Genomic DNA, 15,524 nt, shown 5'->3' on the forward strand with positions numbered 1-15,524 from the left:
ACCAGGGTTACACTAGAAAGACTTATATTAACTTATATTAACCACAGATGTGCCTTTTTTACAGTACAGTTGAACATCATGTTGGGGCATTAGGACCCACTGAGACCGCAGGATGAGCAGCGCCCCCTGCTGGACTCACTAACACCTTCATGCATTAACTAACATGAACTAACAATGAGCAATACATTTGCTATAGTATTTATTAATATTCGTTAACGTAATTAACAAAAGTACATTTTATTATATTGTTCATGTCACCTCAGGTCCATTAAATAATATTAACAGGTACGACTTTTAATTTTATCAAAGTATTAGTAAATGTTGAAATTAACTTCAACTAAGATCAAAACATGCTTTAAAGTATTTTTTTTTATTGTTAGTTCATGTTAAAGGGGTGGTATAATGCCCTTTTCACAAGATGTAAAATAAGTCTCTGATGTCCCCAGAGTGTGTATGTGAAGTTTTAGCTCAAAATACCCCACAGATATTTTTATATAGCATGTTAAAATTGTTACTTTTTGAGGGTGAGCAAAAACACACTGTTTTGTGTCTGTTCCTTTAAATGCAAATGAGCTGCTGCTCCCGGCACAGGGGGCGGAGCTTCAACAGCTTGCACTCACACAGACATGCACTGAAAATTTCAAAAACTTTTAGCCTTTTATGTTCAAACCATGTCAGACAATGATGGGGGGGTTACGTAAATTTTAGCATGTCACTAACCCGGGAGGAATGTGGTGTAGTCTCTACCAGCCGTTTGTTGTAGTCCTTAAAAAACAATTTATTTAAAAGACAAAATCTCCCTTTGCTTTGAACTTTGAGCGTTGTAACTTTGCAGATGTAGTTTATGCTCAAACAGCAACATTACACACTAACTAAAGTTAGAAAAGTGAAATCATAGTCAACCACCCCTTTGACTAATGTAACAAATGGAACCTTAGTGTGAAGTGTTATCATAACATTTGTTGCTTTATGCCCATTTTGTGCTGATTAAATAACCAAACGTTTCTTTTTTAAGAAATGTAATGTTTTCTCATTTTTATTTATACTGAATAGAAAAAAGAAAAGAACATGAAATCAAGCTATAAAAATAGTATCCATAATGCTGTAGATTAACATAATTCATATATAAAAAGTCATGACTTCCAAAAAGTGTTTCATCTAGTCATCATAGTTCTTTTATGACAATAAATACTCTCGAGTAAATATTAAATAGTGTTCTGCTCATTTTAATGAAGTACAGTGATAAGAAAAGAGCTTTATTATGACTGAGACAGCCATCTGTATTGTGTGTGACTTTCAGTTGTATATTTGTCTGTTCAATCGCTCACATTGTGGAAGTTTTGGTTTCCACTTCCCGTCCAGGCCACAGGTGACGAAACTCTCTCCAATAAGCCTCAAACCGGGATTGCAGAAGATTGTTACTGAGTTCCCGAGTTTATAGACAGACCTGAAACCACTCATTCTTGATCCACGTGGCACATGTGGGTGAGGACAGACAATGTCTGAAAGGCACAGGAAATAGTCTGTTAATTCATGTATTCAAATAAAGGGGCCACAGAAATATTTCACAAATATGTGTTCAGCAAAATTCAAGATAAATGGAAGTTATTGTCTCCCAAAAAAAAGAAGCGATTCCGAACATCCTGAAACGAGTCGTCAGTAATTCCAGTCTCACTTCCTGCATGAAGGTTTGTAACAAATTTGCATAATGCCAGCCTGTGGTCTTCAATGGCTGCCAGCGAACTATGTAAACTTTGACCCTCAAACACTGTAGTTGTTAGCCTGACAAGCCAGACCCACATCAAGATGTTGGGTCTGGGAACCGGCTGTCTTTCAAATTCCCTCTGCACGCAATAGGACAGCGCTACAACCAACCAGAGTGTTTTCCCACCAGCGGAGCTAGCTGATAGATTAAACTTTTGCCGTATCTGGTCGGCAAAACTACGAACACATCTTTCTTTTTTAAGAATGACTTTAAGTGCCGTTCTTTGTTCTTTTCTCAAAGAAAAGCTTAACTCCAAGTCCTCCAGAGTCGCGGCCAAAGCCGATTCGAAAGACCCATCTTCTTTGTTTTCAAGTAGCAGGGAATTCACGCGGAACCGTTTCAACTCTGCCGTCATTATGTTAAGCCCCGCCCACCGACTCTATACACGATGTGATTGGCCTGACTAGAGTTTTTTTTTTCCAGCTCGAAAGCCAACGGAGAGTTGCTAGACGACACTGGCTGCAAAATAAAATTTGCTGCCGCTACGGTGCGTCTAGATTCCTAGGCTATGTAGTTGTAGATGACACTGGAAGAGTTTGGTTTGTGTTGTTCATGTTCGAGAAGACGCTGTTTTCTGCTCAGCGAAAGCAAATCCACTTTGATGCACTTCCAAAGGATGAGATAGATACGCTAAACCCGACGCCATCGTTACTGTTCGTATCACTGTGTATCAAGTGCTGAGGAAGAGCTGAAATTCAGATATGGTAAGGAGCGTTTGGTTTCCGACCAATCACAACAGACCGGGCAATCTGACCAATCAGAGAGGAGCAGGCTCGCAGAAAGGAGGAGTTTAGAGAGACTGAAGCCTTTATCGAATCGTTTCAGACACTGAGAAAAGAGCTGATGCTGCAATGGATACTATGAGAAAATGAAAGTGCTTGAACATTTTGATGCATGTAAACCTGTTTTATGAGACTCCAAAACAAATCTAAGAATCTAAGAATAGCATAATTGGAGCACTTTAAAAATGATGGGCTCTTCCTGTATATATGGCCAAAAAAATCATTGTGCACAGTAGAAACTTTGATTGGTTCATCTTACCCAACCTGAAAACCTAAAATATCAAAAAATACACAACTTCATGCATCCCTTTTAATAGTTACCTTTACACTCCGGAGGCGGGGCACTCCACGTGCCCTTCTGTGTGCAGTAAAGCTCTCTTGCACCAATCAGAGCGCCAGAACGGCAGTGATAAGACACCACGTGACTGAAGGGAACAGTGTCATATATAGGCTCAGAGATCTCAGCATTCTGGACCTCTGGGGGTGGAGGACAGTGAACCGCTGCAAAACACAGACACACAAACACTGAATATTAATTCCTAATTCCTAACCCTAACACACTGTCATCAGAGATGGGAAACAATCCAATCCTAGATTATGAATAGCCCGTAGGAATCAACCCTTGTTGACTTGTTTGTCTCTGAAATCGCTCACTTGTTTACTTGTTCTCTAAACCCTATATAATGATTGACAGTTGAGTGCACTACATCAGCAAGGAGTGAACGAAACGAAGCGAGGAATTTGGACACGAATAATTTGTTACATCACTTTATCCTACATGTAGCTTACTTAAAAAACAATCATAGTAACTTCATATTGTAATAATACATACGCCAGTGCCAATTAATTTGGTTTTGCATGGTTACTCTAATATGAGTTCATAATCATCCAAACGAATCAAAAAAGATCGCATCAAGAATAAACACATTAATTAGTGTAAGTGTACATTACTGTTTTTAGTATCTTGAACTCTCCTGTGTAAGCAGCTGTTAGACAGGAGATGATTTAGCGCCGTCACTCGACCGATATAATTAGATGAATTCATTAAAGAAAACATCACATTCGTTCTCATTTAATTCTGAAATAATATTCATCCGCGGCTGTTTCTCGTAACTTCTACCTCTGTAAAAATAGCTAAGGCAACAACGTTGATATTGAATTGGACTAATTTGGACACTTAGTCCAATTCACAGATTGATCGGATGGAATTCCCACGTCAGAAATATCAAATCCGACCTCTTGTCAAAAGATATCCGTTTAAAACCTGTCAACAGAGATTGGTCTTCTACCTCGAGACTCTAACAGTCTTCTGTCAGTCTGAGAGTTTGACTGAGAAAGCCAGAGAAGAGCAGAAGCAGGAGATGAAGTGATGATAATAAAAGAGCAAAGTTGATTGAATAATCTTAGTTGCGTGTGTTTCAATGCTCAGACTTCATCTAGATGTTACACTTCTCAAAGCTCTGACTTCCTCTGTCCCGTACGATTCCAACAAGTGTTGTTATACCAAGGGGAAAACAATGGAAAATGACTGCGTCACAACATCGTCCTGTGACTTTATAAACCTTGAAGTGGAGACATTCTCTTATCTCGAACTCATGAAGACAAACATCTCTTTAAACCACACAATCATGAGATTTAACAATAGCAAGCATTGCAAGACCAAGGAAATAAGTCAAATAAATAATATAAAATATAAAAACAACAACATAATTTATCATTTAATAATTTTATTAGGTTACACTTTATTTTAAGGTGTCATTGTTACAGTGTAATTATTTAAGTACTGAGTAATAATAAGCAACTACATGTACTTACTATAGGGTTAGGATATGGTTGAGGGTTAGTTGCATGTAATTATGTATGATTTACTGTTATTACTATGGTAAGTACATGTAACATATGTAACAAGGACACTAAAATAAAGTGTTACTTTTTATTATTATTCATTTTTGTAAATCAAATAATAATAATATGAATAAATGATGAATCAAATGACAACTACATAAATGACAAATATAAAAACAAAGAAAATTGCTTACAGTAAAACAGGTTGTTATTTAAAACCCTTCAACGCTAAAAGTGTTGTCGAATAAAGGGAATTTAAGGCTAAGAATAAAAAGATTACATTTTGTGTAATAACGACTGTAATCTTGTGTTCTATTCCTGACCCTGTTTTGACGTGCCGTCTTTTGGTTTGCAATTGCATTATTTAAAGCATTGAGTCGAGATTCAGATATGAAATCAAGCTATAGAATAATCCAAAAGCTCATAAAGCATCATACGCTCGCACACAGGGATCCTTCCATCCCAGCCTTTATCCCGGCAGGTCAGCGCCTGTGGGCCAATCAGCTCATACCTAAAGAGAGCGAACAGAGGGAAAAGAAAATGAAACAAAGATGGACGAATGTCTAATGTTCCACAATGTGGCTCTGCTCCAAACACTAGTGAGCTGCCTTCACTATTATAAAGCATCTTTTTGATTTGGCATAGATGGTTCCATGAAGAACCTCAAACACCCATAGAATATTTCCATTCCACAAAAGGTTCTTTTACGAACCGATCACTGAAAGGGTCTTTGGGGAGCCCGAAATTGTTCAATAATATAAGAACCATTTTTGGTTCCCCAAAGACGATTTCTCTTCAAGTGAAGAGCATTTTAATAATCTAAAGAACCTTTTCCCATCATCAATAACCTTTAGTGGAACGGAAAGATCCCATGGATGTTAAAGGTTCTTAATGGAATTATCAAAGCTTTATTTTTCAGAGTGTAGGCCGCTGTCTTCTATCTAAATGATCTGGAATGTTCTACACGTTTCAGCAAAGGTTAAATGGATTACCAGCACCAAAAATTACCAGATTTATTTATGGAGAAGAGGGAAAAAACATTCTTACGCAAAGGGTGAAGCTGATTGGTTGGTTCTTGTCACATTGCAGTTCTGAAAAGTTGGGATTTTTTCATCTTGCTGCGACATTATAATAAGCGTGCAAAAGACGAAACGTGAATGGCCCTTAACTCAGTTTGGCTTTAGCAATGCTTACAATAGCATGAACATACTGTACATAGATTTGTTTTGCTTTTTGGTATTGAATAAATGTTATGAAAACATTCTTTTCATTATGTATTAATTATTTTAAGTCATTGCAGTGCATTATGGGATTGTCACATGCAAATGTGCCCAAAATAAGGTATCATAGACACCTACCTCTTTACGTACCTTAAAATGCTGCCTATTTTGGGAGTTTACCAGCTTTTGGAGCAGAGCCCTTGATTTAGTTCAGGTGTAGTGTCTCATGTAAATTGAACAAAACTCAAATGGAAGCATTATAATCACCCTTCTTGACAGATGGCTTTGGCTGAATCTCCGAATGACACTCCTGTGTACTCAAATCGGCCATTAGAAATCTCTCCAGCAGATCCGCATCTTTTCCCTTTTGATACAAACATATTTTTAGATTATTTGAACACATCAGGAAAGTCAAGAATGGAATATCAGTCTGGTATCCAAAACTATCATTAACTGCCTCATATTAAATGTCTCTGGATATGAAAGCAGAAAGCAGGTGTACGGTTACTCTAGCAGGAAATGTACGGCTTCTCTCCTGAAACTTCACACACACACACACACACACACACACACACACACACACACACACACACACACACACACACAAACACACACACACACTAAACCTACTCATCACACACACACACACACACACACAAACACACACACGCACACGCACACAAACCCGACCCCTAAACCTACTCATCACAAACACACACACACACTAACCTGACCCCTAAACCTACCAATCTCACACACACACTAACCCGATCCCTAAACCTACCAATCTCACACACACACACACACACACACTAACCCGACCCCTAAACCTACCAATCTCACACACACACTAACCCGATCCCTAAACCTACCAATCACACACACACACACACACACTAACCCGACCCCTAAATCTACCAATCACACACACACACACACAAACCTGATCCCTAAATCTACCAATCTCACACACACACACACACACACACACACACACTAACCCCTAAACCTACCCATCACACACACACACACACACACACACACACTAACCCAACCCCTAAATCTACCAATCTCACACACACACACACACACACACACACACACACACACACACACACACACACACACACACACACACACACACAGCAACTAAGAATCCTTAGATCCTTCAAAATAATAAGCAAATGTTAAAATGTCAACTTTAAAACATACGTTCACATTGGATCCGCAGCGGTGACCACTGGCCAGCTTGGCAGCGTATACTGTCAGTCCCTCTGGCCCGCCGGTATCCCAAACCGCATCGGTACCGGATGCGAACGCCAGACGGGTACTCTCTCAGCACGGAGGACTCGTCTCTGAGCTCCACGCTGGGGTGTGACGGAGCTGGGCCACATTTACCTGGGGGAAATGAGTTTTAAACACTGAATCTTATCCATATTATTCACTGATCTCAACAACAGAGACAATACTAAAAGAAAGTTTGCCTTTAAAAAGAAGGAAACACTAGTAAACATAACCTGAATCTGGAATGGAAAACTAACACGTAACATGAGTACTGTGTTTTGGTTATGTTTTCCCTGTGCCTGTCATTTGACCCATGCCTTGTCCACACTAATACAGTTTAAAAACGATGACGTAAGTTTAGTCTTGTGACCCATATTGAACTCATAGATATTAATGATTATACTGGTATTGTGCCAGTTATGTGCTATTCACTTTCACACGCTTGCTAAAATATGTTACTTTGCACACTCTTCATATCACAGTCCTGCAAAGATGACAGAAAATGTACTTACATCTGCTGTCCTGCAGCAAAACATGAGAGCAGTCGCGTTTTAGACCAAGCATATAACGGTGAGTGAGTGCGACCTGACCGCATCAGTGAAGGCTGAGATATTTTGCTAAATAAAATGAAGAATTGCGTGATAACTTGATTATGTCTTGTTCTGTATGAGCTTTTATAAGGGTTTACTCATGTGCTGTGAGGTGAATTTAGTGTTTCAGTGTGGATGAGAAACTTTTGGAAAATGCTAGTGTGGACGTAAAGAGTGTTTTGAAATGAAAACTCAGTTTTCAAATCTATCCGGATTAATGTAGACGTAGCCCCAAGTTTCCCAGTGTGTCTGTTTATTAATTACGTTCACCTGTTGTTATATTAATGAACTGGTTAGTCCCTGTGTATTGAAGCCCCTGTCTCGTTAATGTGTCGGTTGTATTTGTCTGCAGTTCTCCATTGTGTTCCTGACTGTTATTAAAAGATTATAGTTTTGTTTCCTCGTGCGCTACTTCTATTTAACCACCCGTGACACATACAACTTAAACTATTTTTGCAGTATATAGTGCAGACTGAATTCCTGGATAATGTACTACATTTGATCTAATGGGAAGTACAAGCACAATGCATGAGATACAGTAAGTATCCCATAATGCAACACACTCAACTTCCATTTCAAGGGTGAATGAAGTGAACAATAATTTCCCCCCACATTTTTTTTTTTAAATATAAGAAATACAATAGACCATTATATATATATATATATATATATATATATATATATATATAATATATATTTTTTGTATTGGTCTATTATATTTCTTATATTTAAAAAAAAAATGTGGGGGGAAATTATTGTTCACAACCCAGTCAAAAGTAATTAAAGATTTTTTTTTTGCTCACCAAGGCTGCATTCATTTTCTCAACATACAGTAAAAACAGTAAAATTGTGACAATATTATTTCAAGTTAAATAATTGTTTTCTGTTTTAATATAATTTGAAATGTAATTTTTTCCTGTGATGCAAAGCTGAATTTCCAGTAGCGATTACTGTCACATGATCCTTCAGATCTTTTAGCAAGGAAGCATTCATTTATCAAACGTGACAGTAAAGACATTTATAATGTTACAAAAATGTCCCTCTATGTAATTTAACCTTCTATTTATCAAAGAATATAATATCAGTCAGTCGCGACATTCCAAGGTCAGTTATTCCAAGATTGCAACACTGCATAATGATAAGTTATCCCTTAAACGTCCTTCTTGTTTGAACTTGTTTGTCTTCTAAGGCTCAAAGCTGCTAAAACTGTTTTTCTTCGCATTTAATGAGCTAGTAAAATATTTCAATTTAAATTAATATTATGTCTTATTATTAACTCATGTGGAAAGTAATAAACAAGATAATGTACATCCAGTCGTAATAAACCCCTTCAGTGTGATATAAGTCAGGGTCCTGATCACCTTGTCAGGGTTTTGAGGTCATGTGACTACAAAGCATACTACTGTTTTACACTTTTTTATGGTTTCAACACATTAATGCACCAACCAGTAGCTGAAATCCTTTTAGGGCGACACTCAGGCAAGCCCTGCCATTGGCCGTCTGGCCCACATGTGACCTGTGGTGGGCCAATCAGATCAAAGCCCTCACTGCAGCTGACGTCCACTGTGGATTTGTACAGAACACTAGATCCATGTATCCTCCCGTTTGCCACAGTAGGTGCTGAACAGCGGATCACTGATAATAAACAAGGGTAAAAATACTCTTACTGCTTTTATTTGTAGTGAAGAACAATTTGCATTCATATTTATGCATTTAGCAGACACATTTTTATCCAATGGCTACATTTGACATGCAAGGTTTTAAAATGTATATTTGTTTACCAACTTGTTTAGATACATGTTCTTCTTTATCAGGATGCAATTTTGAAAGAGCTAATGTTATCAGGATAAAATGACTTTATTCACAGAATTAAATGCAATTAAAAAAATTCCCAAAACATCATCTGTGCTTACTTTGACACTTCGGCTCATGTGGGAACCATTTGGCGCTGGTGTTACACATGAAAACTCCAGATCCGTTGAATCCCTCATTGCAGGTGACGGATACGGACTCTCCCGGCACGTAAACAGACTTCGGCTCTTCCACTGAACCACTTTTTCCCATTTCAGGAGTGGGACATGTTTTGAGATCAACACCTCTTGATAATAAAACTTTTGAGAACTGACCTTTTGAGATGAAGGAAAAACAAGGAGATAGACTTAAGTGAAGGGAATATTATTTATACAGCACATTTAAACAGGTCAAATCAAATGTTCCTTAATGTTTAAAGATAACAGGAATAAAAGAGCATTTATTAAAGCAAAGTTGCAAAAACCTTTTCATTTCACATGTGAACGGGAGTTTCTTAAAGGAGCAGCGTCAAAAAAACAAACCATTCAAAAGGTCAGAGAAAGGGTTGAAAATGGACATGAAAAATGTAAACATATTGTTTTTGGCACACAAAAAAAAAATCACCAAGACTATAAGATGACCTTTTCCAAACAAAATTCCAAGTCTATCCAATGTTGGAGGCTGACATCAAGCCAATATTGGGTTTTGACAATAACCTGATTTCACCAAAATTGAACATCTGCCAACATCCAACATTGGAGTCCAACATCTTTCTGATGTTAAACTGAGTTTAGAGCAAGAAACTACCTTTAATGAGCAGAATGCATTCTTCGTATCACTTGAAATGAAACAAACAGATCACATATTCAAACCAGCGCTGCATCTGAAATCGCATACTCTCTTGAGTAGGTACTTATTTTGAATAATGAATAACTTCACGCTAAAAAAATTGTTCTATATATTATGAATTTAATCTGAACATACTACATTCACCATGTTGTCATTACATCCTACATCCACATGTGCGTCACTTTAAAGCCATTCACAAATGCTCTCCCGTGGCCTCATGGGATAGTAAAGTGTCCTTCATATGCGCACTTCACAATCACAATGAGTACTGTGAATTATTTTGGCACATACTGTCCTTGCCTTCTATATAGTATCGAAGTATGTGATTTTGGATGCAGCCCAAGTGTGAAAACAGCCTTAATTACCTTTAGGGCGACACTCAGGCAAGTTCAGCCATTGGCCATCTGGTCCACATGTGACCGCTGATGAGCCAATCAGATCGAATCCCTCACTGCAGGTGATGGTTACGGTGTCTTGGGGTGTGTACTGTGTCCTCTCTCCAGGATAAATCCATCGGTTTGCCACAACAGGCGCTGAACAGATGATCTTTGACACTACACCAGGCAGGGGCGTAGCCAGAACTTTTTTTCCAGGGGTGGCCAATTAAGACCCAGTGATTTTATAGGGGTGGCAAAAAATAATTAATTAATTCCTGCTTCAAATCTAGAGAAAATCAATTAACATGCAAACTGTGATCGTGTATATTAAAACGGATGTGGAATGGCACACATAAAACTAATCTGGATCATCGTTCATATGTAATGATTGCATTTTTGCCTGACATAAATTCTCTTCCATAGCCATAGACAAGGAGTCTCCCGACACAAACGCGATCAATCACCGGTAGAGCTCCTTGAACGATTAAATGGCTTACAGCTGTTAGTAAACATTCATTTAGCAAAGTACAAATGCAAATGGCTGCGCATGTCTTTGTGCTATCACAGGATATGTGAGTAATACAGGCTACTGTGTGTGTGTGTGTGTGTGTGTGTGTGTGTGTGTGTGTGAGAGAGCGGGGTATAACCATGTTAATTTTGTTGGCTAAACCTTAAGGTTTTTGTCCATTCCATTGTGCTACTTTTACATTATTTTTCTATGTAAACATGTGCTTGAACATGTTTGACTGTTGCGCTCGGTTCTCGTTCTGCTGCGTTTTTGTTTTTGTTTATGTTTATAAAGCGTGCATTTGCAGCGTTGCCATGTCCACTTATTATAGGCATCTTTGAGCTTGTTATTTTTTCCATATTAATAGGTGAAGTGAGAATTTAGTTCAGCTGGAGTGTGAACATTGCCTTTGCTTTGTGCCAGTGTCATAGTTCTTTGAACGGAAAAAAAAAGACAAAAACTTGACGTGTTTCCCCAAAAGCTTCTGATGATGAATTACCAGTAAACACCACTAGAGGACGATAATAAACTGCAGAGCCCAAATCTTGGAAAACCCACCTCTGATTTGAGTCAAACTCAATAGATCAAAGCGGATTTACTGCCATACAATCCTCTTACACCTAAAGCACTGTAAAGGTCTGGTGAAACGCTACTGCATCATGCTTTTTCATAGTTTATGGTTTTTTAGAAGACATAAGAGAGTGTGTGTGTATTGAGTATTGTAATTGATGTATATAAATTGAAGGGTTGGGGTGATTTTAATATGACAAAGGGTTCAAATCACCTTCACAGATGGGGTCTGTCCCGTTCCAACCATTTTCCAGACACATACGGACTCTTTCTCCTCTCAAAACATATCTGCATGAGAAAACAAGTATATTAATAACAGAAAAAAAGACATAAAACATCACGAAAGGGAAACATTATTAGCCTGGTTTGATAATAAACCATTTAATAAAGGGAGACCTAGAACAAAGTTGAGAAAATTTATTTAACAGACCTTTCATGTGAAAATATACATTTTTAACTCATTTAAACTGTCCTCAAATAAATAAATAAATGAATAAATAAACTGCTCTATTCTAACTGCTCTATTTATTCTCATATAACCATGTTTTCTTATGGACTTCAGACATTAAAGGTGCTCTAAGAGATGTTACGCGTTTTTTAGGCTGAAACATTTTTTGTCACATCCAGCAAACATCTCCTCACTATCCGCTAGCTGCCTGTCCCCTGAACACAGTGTAAAGAAACGCGGTCTCTGTAGACAGCCCAGGCTCCACAAACGGCAACAAAAACAAACTGGCCCAGCCTGGACCACGAAACATAACAAACAGTGTTCCAGCCAATAACTGACAAGAATGATTTGGGGGTGGGGGTTGGGGGGTTAGTGCGCGTGCACATGAAGGGGAGTGTGGGGAGTGGAGGAGAGAGAAACATGAAGAGGGAAGTTAGCTAGAGAAGCGATGTCCTAGACAACGACAACGACTAACGTTAGAATTATATTCTCTTGAATTTTTATATGGCCGACTAGGCTACACATTTAAGAAATGCGCGTTCATGACTGTTTCAGGAAGCACGGAAGGGAGGGGGAGGGGACGGGATGAGGAGAAGGGAGGGTCGAGCTAGCCTCCGTTTTGTTTGACAATACTTCGAACGTCAACAAGAAGTGACGTCACCCAACATCGCTTAGAGCACCTTTAAGAATCAAAATAAGCTTTCAGTACCCTGGATTGCACATAGCAATGGCTTTATCACCGAACGATTGTCCATCTCGACTGTATTCGCCATTCTCTATGTCACCCAGCGCATTGCACTTTCTCTCTGTGAGAATAAATGAGAAAATATGAAAAGGTGGAGTGCAATGAATGAATAAGAGATATTTTAGAGACATAGATAAACGGATTCATCTTACTTTGGCATTTCATGTTCAAGGCTGTCCAGTGTCCTTTCTTACAGTATGATATTCGACTTCCATCTGATTGTGCATAACCCCGAACACATCTATAAGCCACCTTTTCCTGGTCATTGAACTGTACTTTGTTAAGATATTTGAAGTCCAGCTGCTTGTCCAGATATTTGGTTGGTTCACCACATTTATTATGTGTCTGAAACCGTGAAATGGACACTGAAAAGCACAAAAATGATAGAAATGAAAAAATGCTTTTCATATGATTAGGTAATGCAGCTTTTATTAGTTATGCATTTTGGCAACCATACTGAAAATAACATTGCAACTTAATCATCAATATGAAATAGAAATTTAAATAGCCTACTGATAGTCTGAGTAAATTGATTTGAGTGTAAATGTTGTGAACTAATGACCTACAACTGGAAGATATTATGCAATGCATGACACTAGATGGCAGCAAATCTATTATAAACGTTATGGGAAAACAAAAACGTTATGCACAAGAAAATAAAATACCTCCAGTTACTAAATGACCTCATGTTTAACTTTATGTTTATGCCTATTTATGAAACTACAGAATCTTCCTTGAATATTGATAAAGCTGTTTATACATTATATTGTTGTTTTTTTTAAATCAGATGATCCAGCTTACTGATCTGACAGGTGTCCATCATACTTGACAAATAAAGTTGTTTAAATACATTCAGCCATTAAACTGAATAGCCATAATCTCACACACATAACATGTGGCAAATATAGGCTATATAATAAAGTGGTTGGAATAGCGGATCACTGTGTCAATAAACGTTATACGTCGAGTGATGACACAGGGTGCCACGTTGAGTGCTTAAAGTAGTTGATTATAATGACGCGATCTAGTTTTGTTACATTTAATGTAACGTTAACCTTATATTTAAAAGGTAGGCTACTCACCTACAAAATGCGCAAACACAAGTACGAGTATAATCCTCCAAACAGTCGCCATATTCACGGATTTCTGCAGACGAAGAGAAGGAGTCTGTCTGAAGGAAAACAAATAATGTGTTCAAATTACACTACTAGTGCTTGTTATAAGTGCCTAAACATACGCCCGCTGTCGTGACGAAATCAAACCCTGCCCTCATTCAGTGTAACTTAAATCCGCATAAACACTGCTACATGTATATTCGTTATAGTTCTTGTAAAACAACAATAAACGACCAACTCATTCAAATCATATCAATAAACTATAAACTTGAAAAAGGCGCGTTTCTGAATGGAACAGAACATAGGTCGTGGTTTTGACGCTCTGTGGCAAACATTATCCAATAAATCTAACTTTTATTTTTTATTAGCCTACTACTAGTTATCTTAGTGACTAGCTTTTTCAGTTACTCTAGTATTAGGCAATATTAATAATCAATACTATAATTTGCTACTGGAATACTAATAGGCCTATTTCTATAGTAGCTTACTTTTTCTGTTTTTCTTTCTGCCAAGTTGATTAGGAGTGACTAGCCTAGCAAATGAAAGAGAACTACCAGCAGTGACTTGAATACAGTTACGAAAATTAACCATGTTTTTTTTTTTTTTTTTTTTTTTTTTAAAGTGTAAGTAACCATGTTTTGTTGGTGGATTGACTACCTTTTATACAAATACCATTATTCAACTAAAATTAACCACGGTTTTACAACAATTAAAAAAAAAAAAAAATACATGGTTACAATAGTTATAGGCCTACCATGTTTTTTTTTGTTTTTTTTTTTGTTTTTTTTGTAAAACCATGATTCATTTTCGTATTCAATCACATACTAATACACTAATGAACAAAATAATATGTAAATAAATTAGTAACAGATAATGAAGGAATAAATTTAAAATAGTAACAGATAATAAAGGAATAAATGTTAAAACATGCCTAACAATACACTGTGAATTCACGTTATACTGCATTATACAGTACATTCAGGCTACATATTATGTTCCCATGTAGTCTAATAATATTAATGCAGTACTTTCATCTACGGTGTGCTGTTGTTATTATTATACCACACAAATGCATTCTCTCATTTATATTTCATTTTATTAAATGCTTTGTCTTTCTATGATAGCAGTGGCTACTGCGGTTCACATCTGGTAAAGGTTTTGCAAGATATCATTAAAACAAGCCCACACATGCGCTTTTAATGTCTGTAGGATTTTTCACCTACAGAATTATCACTCCGTCATAAATCATATATTGTATCTTCGTGGACAAGATGGTTGGCAGATTTGGAGAAAATAAGAGCAACTGAACCCATGTTCTCAAATACAGTTTGAAAATGTTGAATGTTTTACTTTACTTCCAGGTCCAACAGCCTAAACATTCATGATTATCTTTTGTAGTCCTTGAGACATTTTGGATTCAGAAATATCTCTGCGATAAACAAGATTGTTTATTAGCGTCATCCTTGACTGGGCAATCCTAACAGAGGCATAAAATCATCTGATACGTTTGACATGCTAAACAATGATATGGATGTTATTATTATTCTAACAGCCTCTGCAATAGTTAAGAGATCCAGTAAAACAAGCTGGCGGTTTGAGGTGAGGCTGGTAAGACGAAGGTTATAAGAGGATTCA

General features: G+C 37.4%; 1 protein-coding gene across 1 annotated transcript; it reads right to left on the reverse strand.

Annotated features, from left to right (window-relative positions):
- Positions 1 to 1,016: 1,016 nt before the first annotated feature.
- Positions 1,017 to 13,982, reverse strand: LOC307145788 (complement receptor type 1). Its single transcript, XM_079849360.1, has 12 exons — positions 13,857 to 13,982; positions 12,927 to 13,139; positions 12,739 to 12,835; positions 11,796 to 11,869; positions 10,492 to 10,707; positions 9,400 to 9,612; positions 8,933 to 9,121; positions 6,825 to 7,010; positions 5,880 to 5,976; positions 4,830 to 4,903; positions 2,869 to 3,048; positions 1,017 to 1,502 (listed from the first exon to the last, which is right to left on the reverse strand). Exons 1-12 carry the CDS (start codon positions 13,906 to 13,908, stop codon positions 1,297 to 1,299), a joined length of 1,797 nt encoding a protein of 598 aa, XP_079705486.1. The 5' UTR covers positions 13,909 to 13,982; the 3' UTR covers positions 1,017 to 1,296.
- Positions 13,983 to 15,524: the final 1,542 nt, after the last annotated feature.

This window comes from Squalius cephalus (assembly GCF_949319135.1).
Source record: "Squalius cephalus genome assembly, chromosome: 18".
Classification (NCBI taxonomy): domain Eukaryota; kingdom Metazoa; phylum Chordata; class Actinopteri; order Cypriniformes; family Leuciscidae; genus Squalius; species Squalius cephalus.

Coding starts and splice junctions, on each gene's coding strand:
- LOC307145788 (XM_079849360.1), bottom strand. CDS start 13,908: ATGGCGACTGTTTGGAGGATTATACTCGTACTTGTGTTTGCGCATTTT. Junction 13,140..13,856: donor TGTGTTTGCGCATTTTGTAG/GTGAGTAGCCTA, acceptor TGTGCTTTTCAG/TGTCCATTTCACGGTTTCAG. Junction 7,011..8,932: donor TAAAAGGATTTCAGCTACTG/GTTGGTGCATTA, acceptor CATTTCCCCCAG/GTAAATGTGGCCCAGCTCCG.